The 17633-nt window shown below is 43.6% G+C and overlaps 1 protein-coding gene across 3 annotated transcripts in view; it reads right to left on the reverse strand.

The window, feature by feature from the left end:
* Window positions 1-6536: 6536 nt before the first annotated feature.
* The window catches only part of CTCF (CCCTC-binding factor), a 49844-nt gene continuing 38747 nt past the window's right edge, over window positions 6537-17633 (reverse strand). For 2 of the 3 annotated variants that reach the window (XM_057533862.1, XM_057533863.1), the window contains 5 exons: window positions 14086-14246; window positions 13369-13551; window positions 12475-12610; window positions 9184-9345; window positions 6537-8025 (listed from right to left, as the gene is read on the reverse strand). In XM_057533862.1, the coding sequence (XP_057389845.1) occupies window positions 7841-8025; window positions 9184-9345; window positions 12475-12610; window positions 13369-13551; window positions 14086-14246 (827 nt within the window). In that variant the 3' untranslated portion in view covers window positions 6537-7840. The remainder of the gene's footprint in view (window positions 8026-9183; window positions 9346-12474; window positions 12611-13368; window positions 13552-14085; window positions 14247-17633) is intronic. The other variant, XM_057533864.1, reaches the window with a different exon arrangement.

A 17633-nucleotide genomic window follows, 5' to 3' on the forward strand; every position in this document is an offset into this window, starting at 1 on the left:
TGGAGTCCCTCACCCCATCGGAGAGTCACAAACTGTTGACAGGGTGGAAAAAACACCAGATGGGCCCCCACGCCCTTCTCTGCGGCAGAGGTTCCTTAGCTTTCATCAAGCTCAAGCTGGGTCAGGGCTAGAAGATGGGGGTGTACCATCAGGGGGCAGCCAGCCCCAAGGGCTGCAGGGAGGGGTGGAGTGACTCATGAGCAAAGGCAATGTATGTGGGGGGGGGTCCTCTCATGTCTGCATTCTCCCTGAGCTGGAGAGAGTTTGGGGAGGGGGGAACCACTAGGAGAGAGGCCTAGGAGGCCATCAGGTCACGGGATGCATGATACCCTATAAAAGATCAGGGACCTAGGGACTTCCCTGGTGGTGCAGTGGTTAAGACTCTGTGCTCCCAATGCAGCAGGCCCGGGTGCGACCCCTGGTCAGGGAACTAGATCCCACGTGCATGCCTCAACCAAGGAGCCCACCTGCTGCAACTAAGACCCGGTGCAACCAAATAAATAAATAAAATAAATATTAAAAAAAAAAAAAAAAAAGACCAGGGACCTAGATTCTGGAGGGTTCACAGGAGGGGATTCAATTTTTTTCTTCCATTAGTCTAATTAAACTCCATGAGATAAGGAACAGCCCTCTGCCCTGCCCACAGCTCAGCCAGGCAGAGGTGAAACAACCTGAGAGGAGGTGAGAGACACTGGGCAGAGTCTCTTGGTTTCTTTCCCATCTCCAGCTACCCCTCCTCACCTTGAGGCCTGGAGACAGCGGGAGCATTTTCCAGTCATCTGACTACCACCATCCCCCACAAAATCTCATCTCCCTTTGCTGAGGTCCACCATAGATTAGGACAAAGTAGAAACTGAATAGTAACAACTTGGAGGAAGCCCCCTTCCCTAAAGCAGCAGGCCCAGGTGTGATAGCCCAGGGCTGACAGGGCAGGACTCAGCCGGAGAGGGTGCTGAGTTCCTGCCAACAGAGGCGAGAGGATGTCCTGCTCTGCTGCCTCCCAACTTGAGAGAGAGTTCAGGTTAAGACTCTCACAAGAGACCACACAGAACTCACCAACTGCTTCTAGGGTGCGAGCTCAGCAGCTCTCACACACAGTATGGCCAAGTGGCCAAGAATGAAGGTTCTGAAGGCACACTGCCTGAATTCAAGTCCTGACTCCACCTCTTACTGGCTGTTTGACACTGAATAAGTCACTTAATCTTTCTGGGCATCCAGTTCCTGTTTTGTAAGCTGGAGCTATTAACTTTACTTGAAGTGTAAGGATTAAATGTTTAGAGAGGTGCTCACAACAGTGCCTGGAACTCAGGGAACACTCATATTTGCCAAGTCTTACCACGGCAACCTTAAGACTCCAGAACAGAAGGATAGAAAACCCCCCTCACTGGGATTTTTGTTTCGAATGACAAGAATGAGAAATACAAGAGGGAATAAGTGCCAAAGGGTTCGAGTTGCTCCCAGGTGGAGGGCGTCTTGAGACCAACAGCTGCACTGGTGGCATCAGCCCCTGTCTAGTGAGTGCTGTGAGGACAAGCAAGGGGCTGCGGAGGAGGAAACCAGGATCAGCCTGGAGATTAGGACGGGGTGCCAGGCTAGCCACACATCTCCATAACTGCTGGCCGTCAGGATGGCGGTGACAAAACAAGCATAACTGCTATCAGAGACCAAGTGAACACGTGGGACTCGGCTCCCACAAGTGAGTGACTCATGAGAGGGAGAGAGGCCTTCAACTTGTTCAAGACTATCTCTGTGTTCTAGACAGCATGACACTCCGTGGGCGCTCAGGAAATGCTAAAAGCTCATAATGAGGAATAAGCCCCGCCTGCTCCATTAGCACAGGGTGACAGGCCAGGCTGCAGCTCCCAGGACTGCCATGAGGCTCCCGTCAAAAATTCTCCCGTGTGGAGTAAGAGTGTGAAGGTTTCACATTTAATGGAGTCACACAGGGTGTATCATGGGGCTATGCCAATGGAGGAATCTCCTTCCGGCCTTAGCTGCATCACAATGTCACTTTTCTTGCCCCCTCCCCAACCAAAGCCAACCTACTTGTAAACAATTTGAATATATACAATTAGAACAGAAAAGTTATGCTGAAGATAAACTGCTTGCTGTTCTATGAAGAGATTTTCTGTTATACTTAAAAAAAATTGTTTTGGGGGGTGGGGGTGGGGCGGCTGTGTGGCTTGCAGGATCCTAGTTCCCCGACCAGGGATTGAACCCGGGCCCCCTGCAGTGGAAGCACAGGGTCCCAACCACTGGACCACCAGGGAATACCCTATACTTAAAATTTTTAAAAAGCTTATGTGGCCACTGAAACAACTCTGGTAAGGGGGTGCTCTGGTTCCTGGTGGCAGTGGGGGTTAGCCCATGCCTGGGATAGAGACCAAATGCCCTGACAGCCTCGGGCCACTAACATTCAGTCCAAGTTGCTGATTGCCTGGTTCACAGTCCCGAGGCCCCTGACGATACCGATTTTTCTGGGAGACCCGACTGCATGGACACCACAAACCAGCCGAAGCCTTCACACAGCTTGTCCACTGTTACTTACTTTTCACTGAAAACTGATAAGTTGGAATTCTGGTTAAAAAACCCTATAATTGGGGCTTCCCTGGTGGCGCAGTGGTTGAGAGTCTGCCTGCAAATGCAGGGGACACGGGTTCAGGCCCTGGTCTGGGAGGATCCCACATGCCGCGGAGCAACTAGGCCCGTGAGCCACAATTGCTGAGCCTGCGCGTCTGGAGCCTGTGCTCCGCAACAACAGAGGCCGCGATAGTGAGAGGCCCGCGCACCGCGATGAAGAGTGGCCCCCACTTGCCGCAACTAGAGAGAAAGCCCTCGCACAGAAACAAGGACCCAACGCAGCCATAAATAAATAAATAAATAAAATTTTAAAAAAGAAAAAACCCTATAATTATCTCGAGATAATAAAAGCTATTCATGACAAACCCACAGCCAATATAATACTCAATGGTGAAAAGCTGAAAGCTTTCCCACTAAAATCTGGAAGACAAGGATGCCCACTCTCACCTCTTCTATTCAACACAGAATTGGAAGTCCTAGCCATAGCAAACAAGAAAAAGAAATAAAAGGTATCCAAATTGGGGGACTTCCCTGGTGGTGCAGTGGTTAAAAGAAGCCGCCTGCCCATGCAGGGGACACGGGTTCGAGCCCTGGTCCGGGAAGATCACACATGCCACGGAGCAGCTAAGCCCGCATGCCACAACTACTGAGCCCATGTACCACAACTACTGAAGCCCACGCGCCTAACGAGAAGCCCACGCACTGCAACAAAGAGTAGCCCCCACTTGCCTCAACTAGAGAAAGCCCGTGCGCAGCAACGAAGACCCAACGCAGCCAAAAATAAATTTAAAAGAAAAGTATCCAAATTGGAAGGGAAGAGGTAAAACTGTCATTATATGCAGATGATATACTATATATAGAAACCCCTAAAGACTCCACACAAAAACTACCAGAACCGATAAATGAATTCAGCAAGGTAGCAAGATACAAGATTAACATACTGGTTACAGTTCTTTACACCAACAAGGAAATATCACAAAGGGAATGTAAAAAAAAAAAAACCTTTTAAAATCGCAATACGGGCTTCCCTGCTGGCGCAGTGGTTGAGAATCTCCCTGCCAATGCAGGGCACACGGGTTCGAGCCCTGGTCTGGGAAGATCCCACATGCTGCGGAGCAACTGGGCCCGTGAGCCACAACTGCTGAGCCTGCGTGTCTGGAGCCTGTGCTCCGCAACAAGAGAGGCTGTGACAGTGAGAGACACGTGCACCGCGATGAAGAGTGGCCCCTGCTCGCCGCAACTGGAGAAAGCCCTTGCACAGAAACGAAGACCCAACACAGCCAAAAAAAAAAAAAAAAAAAAAAAAATCGCAATCCAAAAAATAAAATACTTAGGAATAAATCTCACCAAGGAGGTGAAAGACTTACAGGCTGAGAACTATAAAACATTAATAAAGGAAACTGAAGATGATTCAAAGAAATGGAAAGATACCCCATGCTCTTGGATTGGAAGAATTAATAATGTTAAAATGGCCATACTACCCAAAGCAATCTACAGTTTTAATGAGACCCCTATCAAGTTACCCATGATATTTTTCACAGAACTAGAACAAATAATCCTAAAATTCATGTGGAACCATAAAAGACCCAGAATTGCCAAAGCGATCCTGAAGAAAAAGAACAAAGCAGGAGGCATAACCCTCCAAGACTTCAGACAATACTACAAAGCTAGAGTAATCAAAATTGGCATAACAACAGACATATGGATCAATGGAACAGAGTAGAGAGCCCAGAAATAAACCCAAACCTTCAGTCAATTAATCTTTGACAAAGGAGGCAAGAATATATATAATGGGAAAAAGACAGTCTCTTCAGCAAGTGGTGCTGGGAAAGTTGGACAGCTGCATGTAAATCAATGAAGTCAGAACACACTCTCTCGCCATACACAAAAATAAACTCAAATGGCTTAAAGACTTAAACGTAAGACATGACACCATAAAACTCCTAGAAGGGAACACAGGCAAAACATTCTCTGACACAAATCGTACCAATGTTCTTAGGTCAGTCTCCCAAGGCAATAGAAATAAAAACAAAAATAAACAAATGGGACTTAATCAAACTTACAAGCTTTTGCATAGCAAAGGAAACCATAAAAAAACCGAAGAGACAACCTATGGAATGGGAGAAAATACCTGCAAATGATGTGAATGACAAGGGCTTAATTTCCAAAATATACGAACAGTTCATACAACAAAGAAAAACAAACAACCAAATCTAAAAATGGGCAGAAGACCTAAATAGACATTTCTCCAAAGAAGAAACACAGATGACCATATGCACATGAAAAGATGATCAACATCACTAATTTTTAGAGATACGCAAACCAAAACTACAATGAGGTACCACCTCACACCAGTCAGAATGGCCATCATTATAAAGTCTACAAATAACATGCTGGAGAGGATGTGGAGAAAAGGGAACCCTCCTACACTGTTGATGGGAATGTAAGTTGGTGCAGCCACTATGGAAAACAGTATGGAGGTTCCTCAGAAAACTAAACCATAATTCAAAAAGATACATGCACCCCTATGTTCATAGCAGCACTATTTGCAACAGCCGAGACACGGAAACCACCTAAATGTCCATCGACAGATGAATGGATAAAGAAGATGTGGTACGTATATACAGTGGAATACTACTCAGCCATAAAAAAGAACGAAATAATGTCATTTGCAGCAACATGGATGCAACTAGAGATTAGCATACTAAGTAGGTCAGAAAGACAAATACCATATGATATCACTTATATATGGAATCTAAAATATGACACGAATGCACTTATCTATGAAACAGAACAGAATCACGGACATAGAGAACAGACTGGTGGTGGTGGTTGCCAAGTGGGAGGGGGGAAGGGGGACAGATGGAGTGGGAGGTTGAGGTTAGCTGATGTAAGCTTTTATGTATAGAATGGATAAACAACAAGGTCCTACTGTATAACACAGAGAACTATATTTAATATCCTATGACAGGGGTCTTCCCTGGCAGTGCAGTGGATAAGACTCTGTGCTCCCAATGCAGGGGGCCCAGGTTTGATCCCTGGTCTGGGAACTAGATCCCACATGCATGCTGCAACAGAGTTCGCATGCCACAACTAAGGAGCCCGCCTGCCACAACTATAGACCTGGTGCAACCAAATAAATAAATAAAAATTAAAATAAAAAATCCTATGACAAACCATAATGGAAAGTAGTATTTAAAAAAAAAGAATGTATATATAACTTAATCAACATCACTGTACAGCAGTAATTAACACACTGTAAATACTTCAACAAAAAAAAATTTTTTAAAAACCAAACAAAAAACCAAAAAACCTATAATTAGTGGCCAAAGCTTTCACCGAAAAGGGGCTTGCCAAAGGAATCTACCCAGAAATGGCCAACAGCAGCAAGAAGGTATTTCACTAATGCATAAACTTCCTGACACACTCCCTTCCCATCCTGCTTCCTAGGTGCTAACAAGCAGCTGTGCTATCTAGGACTCTCACCCCACAGCCTGGTGGTGGCACATCTGTCTCCCTTTCAAATGAACCGCTCTAGGGCAGACTGGGCCCAGCTTCTCTCTGTTCCCCTGCACTTGGCAGAGCTCGATATATTTTGATCCCAGCTCTCCTTGAGCTGAGATCTCGAGGCCAAAGATTTCCATCAGCCCCTTCTCCTCAAAGCTCTGTGGCCCACCTGCTCTACCACAGGCAACCGGCTCTTCAGTTGGATCATGGGGCTGGCAGCTGTATACACTCACCTCTCTACTCACGTACCACTTTTGGGGCACTGAAACTTGCAGCAGGATGCACTCAATATTCCATCACCTGCCAAGATCATCTCTCATTTGCTAGAGAGGAAGCGGTCATCCTGGAAACATAGCTTGCGTCTGAAAGGCGAGGAGGCCTGCACTGCCTGAGGCTATGCACACGGACCCCTCTGGGCCCCTCGTTAGGCAGGAATCACACAAGTCGGAGTGTTTGGAGCACTTGTTAATCCGTTATGATTTATTAGCTGTACAGCAGTAGATCCTCCTCCCCAGCTTTCAACCCCATTACATATTTTATTACAGGTCTCATGTTGGCGTCCTAAAATAATGAAAAATATCACACAGTACAGCTAAGTACAAAATGCATCAACCTAGAGTCTGATAGCTAACTGATGGCTCTCTTAAAAGCAATACACAGAAGAAAAAAGTGTTTGAAATCAGCAAGACTGAGGCTCTCTAAAAAACACATTTTAAACGTGTGACAGTTCATGTGCAAGAATCACTTTTTAGTTGGTTTTGCTTCACATTATTATTTTTTGAAGATCCAAAGTTTAAATTACTGACCTAGTGAAATTTTCTGGCCCAGCTTTTAAGAGCTGCTGTGACCCACTCATAATCACCCTTCTGCTTTAACAGAGGATTTATAAAACACAAAACTCAGCTACAAACAAAGAAAATGTAGATGGGAAATCATAACAAAGTTAATTGTACAAGGTTCAAATGCTGGCTCCATGGGCTGGAAAATCATGATCTTCCATGTGGGTGTCCGTCACTAGCGGGCAGCAGTCTGGGTGCCATTCTGCTACATGACTGTGATCCAATTCCTTGTCAACATTTACATACTACAGTCTGTGGAAACTTAATTTGCAAGTAATTAAAATGCTGGGTTTTCTTACACTGCACTTCTTTTCAACCTCTTAATTAATGGAAAAGATTAAAATGTAAAAAAAGTTATTTACAAGCTTGACCATACCAGAAACTTTGCCAAGAAAGAGGCAAAGTCTTCAGGACAGAAACCAATCGTAGCATGCCATACTACTGGTGTGCAGCTGACTCCAAGCAAAGAGAGTCAGGGCAAAGCAAAAGCAAAAACCAGTTTAAAAGTCTAAGTCCTTCCCAAGTCTGCATTTACAATTAAAAACTCTCCTGGGAAGAAGACCATAGAACTCTGGGAAACCCAGTGGTGGTTTCTGGAGTGGTTTACCATAGCAAGAGAGAGGGTTCAATGTCTCTGTTTCCATCTAAGAAAACCAGTTAGGCGTCAACACTGTCCTCAGCACTTCACAGTAAACCCTCAGGGACTCAGAACATTCCATGATTTGCTAACATCAAACAGCAAGTTCTAGTTAAATCACATTTTTCTAACATCATCCTTGAAGTTTTAGTTCTCAGTATGTTTGGTAAAATGACGCTTTTCCCAAAGCCAAAAGAAGAAAGAAGGGAGAAAAATTAAGATGCGGGCCGTTTAAACACAGCCCAGAGCAGTCCTGGCAACGAGCGAGGCCCCGCCATCACCGGTCCATCATGCTGAGGATCATCTCGGGCGTGAGGTCTCCGTTGGGGGCGTCTGTGGCGGCTGGCTGGGGCTCCTCTTCCTCCCCCTCCGCGGGCTCTGCGTCTGGCTCTTTTTTGACTTCAACTATAATGTTCTCAATTGCACCTGTATTCTGGTCTTCGACCTGAATAATGGCTGTTGCTGGCAAAGAAGAGCGTGAACAAAACAAATGCTCCATTAAAGCCCCCAAGGATTGCAAGGGTCTTTTCAGACTCGACACTAAATGAATGTCAGCAACACAGGAAAGCCTTAGATTCGATACAGAGAAAGTCAATCAAAAAGACCTAATAACCTGAAGTGCGGCCATACACAAAGCCCCACTACTCTAGATACTATCAAACAACAAAATGTTGACACTCCTCTTCATATGCCTCCCAAATTACATATTAAAAAACTTAGTTTTCCTTTATGTCATAAATTTGGGCTTCATAATAGTGTGTGTGAGACAGGCAAAAAATGCAGATGGTGCGGGACTAGGAATACTTCACAGAGTGTGGGATGTAGGTCCGTTTTAGAGATGACCCACCTATAGCAAAGAACCTGACATTTTTGAGTCTGAAGTTCTCCCAACACCCAGGGCCCTCCCGCCAGTTCACTCACTCAAATGTGTGTAGGCAAAATAGTTCCCAGGATCTTTAGAGTCAACCACCCCTCTGAAATAAGACATCTGGACACGGGGCTCAGGGAGCATATTAAAAAAATAGATGAAACCCTGTATTTGTTAAAGAAAGAAAAAAACCTGCCAGCTTTTAGGAGATTCATGAATAGAACAGAGACCTGAGACCCTGCAGAGCCTGCTGTCACAAGGGCCACGTCCAGTACAGGACTGCTACGTGGTGTGACGTGGAGGGCGGACACCTCCTCTGTGTCCTCTCATAAACCAGGAGGCCACCAATAGAATCCACAGGCCTGGATTTCTTAGGAGGGACAGTGTCAGCTCAGAAATTGCTTTTTCCCTGTATCTTTTAAAATTTGGCTGTTTTACATTCATTACCACATCAATTTTGCCAGCTGACTATGACTCTGGTTGTTTTGTAAAACCCTCCCACATCAACAGTACCCACCTTGTAGAACATAAGCACCCTTCTACTCTGGACTTTCTCTTGCTGAAACCTAACAGGCCTCTAGAGATGTTCCTCAGTAAAAACCAAAAAATCGTTTCCTGAGAGTTTGTTCCCAGTGTGACCTTAATTTGTTCTCATGGCTCAGTTCCCATCTACCCAAAGAATAAGGACCTGTCTGGCTTCCCCACGTGTTAGGAGAGGACGCCAGCCTACTGTGCTGAGATAGTCAACTTACGCTGGGTCTGTTTGGGCTGGTTGGTTCTGCCAGGGGGGCGTCCTCTCCGCTTCTTGGCAGGTGGTGGGGCTGGGGTCACAGGCTGAGGCTCTGGCTCGGGTTCAATCTCCACGGCAGGCTCCTCCTCATCCTCATTGTCATCCAGGTCTGGCTCAGCATTTTCTTCTCATGAAATCAGGAAGAAGAGGTAGTGGGGCAAGGAGAAGAGTGGTGGAAGAAAAAATAACACACAAATAATCACATATTCTATGAAGTCTAGTTACGTATTTATTTTCATCGTTAAAAGCCCATTTAAAAAATGCTTTCACTGGAATTTTTGTTATCAGTGTTAACAGAGTAAACTGGTATTGATGCAGAATAAGCAAATCAACCTAAATACTATTATTCATATTTTATGTGGACTGGACATTACTTTTTTCTATCAGCTTTAGATATCAGAATATTGAGTTTTGAATTCTTACAGGCAACTCCACAGTATGCCAGTTATATTAAAAAAAAAACCCACAAATGGTGTTCTAAGTTGAAAATGAAACTAATGTTCCCTCTACCTACTACACAAGGATAAAGCAGGACACTAAGACTGAGATGGACCCCTGAAGAGTGGTGGAATGTGTGCATGCGTGTCTGTGTGTATGAAGTTCTTGAAGCACCGTGAGGTCCTATTTACTACGAAAAGCATAAGGCCAGGTTTCGGGATTTAATTTAATTCCCAGCTGTTCCAAACCCAACAGGTCATTCTTAACTCCCTTACCTTCTCCCGAATGCCATTATCACATAAAAGGAGAGGGAACTACTATAGAAAGAACACTGACGAGGAGCCTGATAATATGGTTTTGAGTCTCAGATCTCCTAAGTGTGTGACCTGGGACCATGACCACACTGAACCTCAGTTTCCTTGTGTAGTCTCTAAAGCACTCCCAAGGATCACAAGGATTGAGATAATGCCTGTAATCGTGCTCTGTAACTTACATTCTACTACATAATCACAGTTGATTTTTACACTGTACATCACAGTTTAAAAATTCTCCATTATTCCATTTAGGCTTCATTAAGTAAGAGATATTACCCTCATTTTATAGAAACAGAGAGAAGCTAAGTGATTTGTAAGGCACAACTAACCACAGTTTGGGGCTATTCTGCCGCCCACACCTATAGGCAACCAAAGAGTTCTTGCTACCCCTCCCCCATTGCCAAGGCACAAAATGTACCCCGTCTGCCTTCCTCCAAGAAATGCAGGTTACAAGCACATTCTCTTTCTCTAGCACCAAATGTTTAAATTTAGAAGTCTGTGGGTAAATGCCTGATCTTCAGGACAAAATGCCTTATTTGCCAAGTGACTGAAATCCTAAGTGAAAATGTGGGGAACGTACTGGTACGTGGCAGAGTGTCAAGGACGACACACTTTCCTGCTGAACTTATTCAAGCCCCCTATTGCCTAAGTTGGCCCAATGCCTAGAAAATTAAACAAATTCAGTCAGAATTGGGGGGAAAAGCACACAAAGAAGGTTAATAGGGTCAAAGGCTTATTGGCTGGGAGAGATTTTGGCAAAAAGCCTTGAAAATAGCAGTAGACTCTGCTGGTCAATTTTTGCCGATGGCCAACAGGCAGAACTTCTGGGAGGGAACAAATATGACTGTGTGGCCTTCACCAGCCTAGAAATTCTGGGATAAAGAGACACTAGGTATGAGGTTCAAAACCAAACACTGTGCTGTACAAACCAGCAGTGCAGAAGACAAAGGGAGGAACTGTAGAAACCTATTAGGAACCGTCAATAAACTCTGCAGGTGAAAGATGCTTCTGGTAAAGTACAATTACAGAGTAGAGCTGGTCTTGTTGGGAGATTAACCACAGAAATGAACAGGGAAGAACCATGAGAAAAAAGGGTATGGGACGATGTCTGTGGCAGTAGGAGGCTCTGCAACGAAGAGCAACTACAGGTATCCTGAAGCTCAAGGTTATCTGTGGATCTCTGCTGGTACTTGAGGCCTTCTGACATTCCTTGGCACCTCCCAACAGTCCACTCAATTTCTTAGCCAAACAAAGGGATCCCACAAAATTCTCAGTAGAGAGTGATGCGCTTTTAAAAAATTAAGCAAAGTGACATTTTAAAAGAGGCATTCACTTAAAACCGAGTGAACGAAGATATTGCTTAAAATAGCTTTTCTACTAAAAAAGGCAGCAAAAAATAAACTACTGTTATGCTTAGATGAATATTCTCCCAGAAACAGTTAAAGTTCTGAATAGAAAAGTGAAGGCTTTATTAAGATAAAAAAACAAAAGGGACTTTGTTATAGATTTAAGTATTAAAAACCTAGTACTTTCATGAACAAATTTTATAATAAAACCAATAAAGTAACATAAGTTCTTTAATACGTTTTCAGAAATTTCATTTCCTTCCCCGTTATTTCTACTGACAAGCAATGCAGAAGACAAAATGAGAACTCCTTAGAAATACGTTAGGCATCATCTATAAGTGCATTCTCCAAAACAAAACCCCTCTACATCCTTTTCCACAAAAACCTTAAATCTTTAAGTCACAGATATGACTTCTTAACTGGCTGCCAGTAGCCCAAGTATCCACATTATAAAACCTAACACTATGGAATAAGTTTGTATAATCAAACGTGACTCCTACATTACCAACACCCTTGTTTGCCACCCCCTTCATGAGTCTAGCACCACAACGCATATACTTTCTGTCTGGATTTCACAACTAACACCCCAAAGAACATCAATGGTAGGAAAATAGGCAAAGTTTTAAATTATAAATGGAGAGATTAAGGTAGGAAGAGAAAGGCTGACCTTCATGGATTTGATCAACACATCTCAAGGCTAGGCTGACACAGGCAGTCAAACCAGAAGTTGGTCAGGATGCTTAAGCAACCTTCTTCATGTCCATTAGATTCACTGCTCAAATCTAGACCAGCTTCCTAAATGTAAAAGCTATGAACATAGAAAAGAAACTCTGCTGGCCTTAGAATATCACTAATCTGAGTAAATTGAGTAAAGATATTAATTTTGCTTCGGCTTTAACTGAACATAACATATAATATCTTATCAAGCAATGGAATGCCATGAGAAAAAAAAAAAGAAAAAAAAAAAGAAAATTTGCTCCAGGAATAAACTAACTGCTGTTGTAAATATATACACACATCAGGAAGATTAGAGGTTTAAAGGAAGTATGAGAGACTGGCCTATCTCTGTATCCCAGCATGTCCATACGTAAATACACTGAAAACTCTGCACCAAAACCTGCCATGTGTAACTAACTCAAGAAACAAGTTACTTACCACTGTCAGAGGAGTCTTCCTTTTTAGAGCGCATCTTTCTTTTCCTTCCACGTTTACTCTTCTTCGTTTCTCCTCCATTTTCCCCTTCTACACCATCTGGACCAGCACAATTATCAGCATGTCTTGCCATGGTATTCTAACAAAAGGAACAAAACCCTCTTTGAAAACATTACTAAAAAAGGTAAGATTAAAATTGGAAGTTCTCTTTTAGTTTAATTAAAAAAACAACTGGGGGGCGGTGGGAAATCCTATTAAGTCTCAATGTTCTAGTAACTGCTAAATGTGTCCTGAACATACTCTCCCCATTCAGAGGAAATGGTCTCCATCTGGAGGGGGCGGGGAGAGAGACAAGGGTGGGCAAAAGAGGAGAGTTGCTCAGATGAGGTTGGGTCCTCTGAGTAGGGGAGAATCAGACCAACCTCCCTGTCCTGTGCAGACCTGACAAACATGGCCCTAAGTGAAGATCCAGGACAGAACTGTTAAAAAAAAGTACTGAGTTCCCGGGACTTCCCTGGTGGTCCAGTGGCTAAGATTCCACACTCCCAACACAGGGGGCCTGGGTTCGATCCCTGGTCAGGGAACTAGATCCCACATGCCACAAACTAAGAGTTCACATGATGCACCTAAAGAGCCCACATGCTGCAACAAAGATCCTGCAGGCCACAACTAAGACCCGGTGCGGCCAAATAAATAAAAATATACTGAGCTCCCCATCAGTGGAAGGGTTCACACATGGACAGAAAACCTCGAGGTGGGGATGACTGACCCTTTTCCAAATGACAGTGCATCTCTATATTTATAACCTCAGTGGAAAAAACTGCCCTGCTTTGCAGTGGAAGCTCAAGAACGTGGTATCAAGAACTGTAAGACAAGAAGTAAAGTTCTGACTCTTACCCGGCGAGTAAATGTTTTCCCACACTTAGAACAGACGAAGGCCGCGGGGACAAAGTTGGGGTCATGATAGCGTTTGAAGTGCATGTCAAGGAGCTGTTTCTGGCGGAAGGTCTTGTCGCAGTGGCTGCAGGCATAAGGCTTCTCCCCGGTGTGGGTGCGCTTATGCATGATCATGTGCCTCTCCTGAAAGAAAGTGGGGTGGGGGAAGGTCTCAGAGCCTGTCCTAGGGCTGCTACCCCAGCCACCATCTGTGTGCGTGTAGCTGACAAGACCTTTCTCTCCCAAGGGTCTAGGCTCAAAACTGCTTATTGAGAGGATAAAGTTAACCATACTGGGGTACAAAACTGCTTCCCAAAATCCTAGCACAGATACGCTCACACCTGCTGGGCTGCTTCTGTACATCACTCCCAAGCATCAGGCCCCAGGACCAGATTCTTCCCTTCTCTCAAGTCTTGGACTTACTTCCCATGGTTTTGAGAAAAGCTAGCAGTCTGCCTGGAGGGGGTGGAGGGTGGGGGAAGGTGTGACTGAATAAAACTGTCAGTTGGAACCAGACATGATACAATCGAGAAGCAGGACCTTTGGTGACAATCTCACAAACCACAGTTTGAAAATATTATCCTTAAAAATAGTCACCATACAAGGTATATAAAAACCCTCTGATAAAACCTAACACTAATGGGACATCAACCGTTTTCTAACTATGAAGGGCTCTACCTGTCTGCAAGCGTAATCACACTGATCACACTTAAAGCGCTTCTCGTTCTTGTGTGACTTCTGGTGCTGGATGAGGGCATAGCGCTCATGAAATACAGCATCGCAGTATCGGCATTTCTTGCCCTGCTCAATGTAGGAATGCTGCTTTCGCAAGTGGACACCTAAAAGCAAAATACAAAGCGCAGCCCATCTTGTGAAAACACAAACAAGCATTTCCAAGAGTTAAGAATACCTTTCTGCTTCTTAAAATAATTACTCTGGCTGCTATACAGAAAGCGAATAAAAGGAGTAACAGACGTGGGGAGACTAGTGGAGACGTTGAAACTGGAGAGGTGAAAGAAGGTGGTGGTTTGGATAAAGGAGACGGCAGTGGGTACGGAGGGAAGGAGAAGAACTGATGAGAGACCTAAGAAGTTGAATCAACAGGATTGAGTGACTGGCCAGAGAGTGAGGAAGAGAAAGGTGGGTATCAGGAATGACATCCAGGTTTCTGGCTTGGAAAACTGAGCAGATGGTGGGGCCATTTACTGAGACAAGGAATAGTGGGACAGGGCTGAAGCCCAAGCTGTGTTTATCTTTGGGGCGAGGGGGTAAGACCTTAGACCTTCAGTTTTGGACATGTTGAAGTTGAAATGTCAACGATATCAAGTAGGGATAGGGATGGCAAGGAATAGATGGTTACATAAGCCTAAATCAAAGGACAGATTTGGAGTAGGATTTGAGTGAGACCAAGAGAACTGATGAAATCACTAAGGCAAAGAAAGAAAAAGAGTATGGGTCATGCCTTAAGAAACCTAACAACTAGTTAAGGCCAGTGAGAGGAAAAAGGATTAAAACAAGAGAAGGTTGAGAAGGAACAGTCAGAGAAATCAGAAGAAAACCAACAGGATGTAGTGCCATGAAAGCCAAAGGAAGACAGTGTTTTAAGGAGGACGGTGCAGCCGGCTATGAAGAATGATGCTAAGAGACCAAGGCAGATGGGGAGTTGAACGTTCCCTACATTCTGCAATGTGGGGTCATTGGTGATCTTAGTCAGAGTCACTTTATAGAGTGGTGGGTATAAGCCACATGGGAAGGAAACTAGAAGCTGAGGAAGAGAGGACTGTGCGGGATATAACTCATGAGCATTGGCTAGGAAGGAAATAAGAGTTAAACCTAGAAGGGAAAGACTTTTTTTTAAAAAAAGACAAGAGAGATGTAAGCACATTTAGAGTTGAGGCGAAAGATTAAGGAGTGAGAACATGAAAACGAAGGTAAAGATGCGATACCTGACCACGTAAAGGCTGCCAAGAACACAGGAGAGTGGGATCAGGGCAAAGGGACAGGCCACAGACAAGAAGAGTGACACAAACTCTCTAGTAGCAGATGGGGAAAGAGGATGAATGCAGGTAGGTTTACACATCTGATAACAGGAAATGTGAAGTTTCAATCTGTTGCCTTTATTTTTTTGTGAAGTAGGAAAAGAGGTTACATACTGAGACCAGGGAGGCAAAGAGAAAAGGGAAGGAAGATTAGAGGTTTAAAGAAAGTTAACAATGATTTATCCTACTCTGTCATGGAACCTCCCACATTGCAGGCACCCAAACATTTGTGGAATGAATGAATGCATGGACAAACTCACTGAGGAGAATGGGAGCACAACTGATGAGGACAAACAGCTGGATTACTCAGGAGCCCAGCTGCATTTGGGATCATGAATTTATGGTGCTACCAATCTGCTCAAACAAGGTAATATCACATCACACTTAAAGAGGGCCTATTCTGGGGAATGGAAGTAAGATAAGGGAAAGGAATGGCTCACTTTTAACTCTCTACACATGTTCACTATATGAAGGCCTTTTATACACACATATATTATTCCAAATAATTTTTAGGCCTCAACTTTCCCCTTCTGGTCCTCAGATAGAGACTTAATAGTTAAAGATTTTCTTTCATACATTCTTATTAAATACTTACAATAATGATTCTGTAAGGTAGGAATTATTCTTATACATCAGTTAAAAAAAAAAAAAAAGACTTAGAGCAGTAAGTATTTGAAGGTGAATCTTGACTCTGGTAGGTCTGTCAAGATTCTCCATGCTTTCCTGTGTCCCAAAGTGATGAATCTTAATTATTGGATATTAGTGTGAAATCAGACCAGCTTTGGGGAATACAAACTTGTTTGGGAATAGTTTTGGGAGATTATTATTTGACAGCCTCTAGGCAATTAAGTGCCTCATAAAGAGCTTGTTATGCAGGGTCTAAGAGGTATCATGCAAGTATAAAACACTCAAGGTTTTTATTTGCATCATGAAAGTGAGTAACTTAAAAAAATTTTTGAATAATTCAAAACAGTGGCCTAACAGCTCACACACTGCCATGAGATATATTACTGGTTTAGGTTTTAGTTTCTATACAGTGAGAACAGTAAAACTCATTTACCTGAGGACAGTACCTCTTAAGTTTTTCTAACAAAGTCCTTTCAAGAGCAGAGTAGGATGAACACATGACCCACTGGATCTTATGTGGAGCCCAAAGTCCTCTACTTCAAGCTCACAGTTTCATCTTAAAAACGTTAGTCAGTCTACAGTTTGTTCAATATAGTCATATTAATGTAAAAATGTTTTTTAAGACGCCAGCTCAGTTGTATAACTTTACTCAAAACCTTCTGAGTATAACCAATGCTGCAGAAAGACAGGCCAAGTTTATGCCGTGGCTCAGTATGCTCCTGATATGACCTGGGTACTTATGTACTCCACTGTGTGAGAAACAGCTCTAGAGGGTTCAAGAGGATTCAAGTCCAGCTTTGCCACTCATAAGCTGTGTTGTGTAGCTTTGGTCAAGACACCTGTTCATCATCTATAAAGCTAGAATATACCTTGATGACTTCATATGGTAGTTGTGAAGATCAAATGAGTAAAGAAGTAAAACAAAAGTAAAAGACAACCTGTAAAGTACAATTTACCTAAGTTTATATTATTATTATTATTCAGTGAGCAATGCATTTTGGATAGAGAACAGACTGGGCAATATTTTTACCTCTTTTAAATAATAAAAACAAATGGATAAATCCAGGTGACCTTATCTTTAAGAATATGGGTCATAGTATGGGACTTCCCTGGTGGTGCAGTGGTTAAGAATCTGCATGCGTGCCAATGCAGGGGACATGGTTCGAGCCCTGGTCCGGGAAGATCCCACATGCCGCAGAGCAACTAAGCCCACGAGCCACAACTACTGAGCCTGTGCTCTAGAGCCCACAAGCCACAACTACTGAGTCTGCATGCCACAACTACTGAAGCCCGCATGCCTAGAGCCTGTGCTCCGCAACAAGAGAGGCCACTGCAATTAGGAGCCCACACACCACAACAAAGAGTAGCCCCCGCTCGCTGCAACTAGAAAAAGCCTGCACGCAGCAACGAAGACGCAACGCAGCCATAAATAAATGAATAAATAGGTAAATAAATAAATAAATTTATTTAAAAAAAAAAGAATATGGGTCATACTAAAATTTCTACCACCAAACTCTGCCTCTATGTAAACTCTAGCTTAATTACACACAGAAATATAGC

The sequence above is a fragment of the Balaenoptera acutorostrata genome, chromosome 19 (assembly GCF_949987535.1).
Source record: "Balaenoptera acutorostrata chromosome 19, mBalAcu1.1, whole genome shotgun sequence".
Taxonomy (NCBI): Eukaryota; Metazoa; Chordata; class Mammalia; order Artiodactyla; family Balaenopteridae; genus Balaenoptera; species Balaenoptera acutorostrata.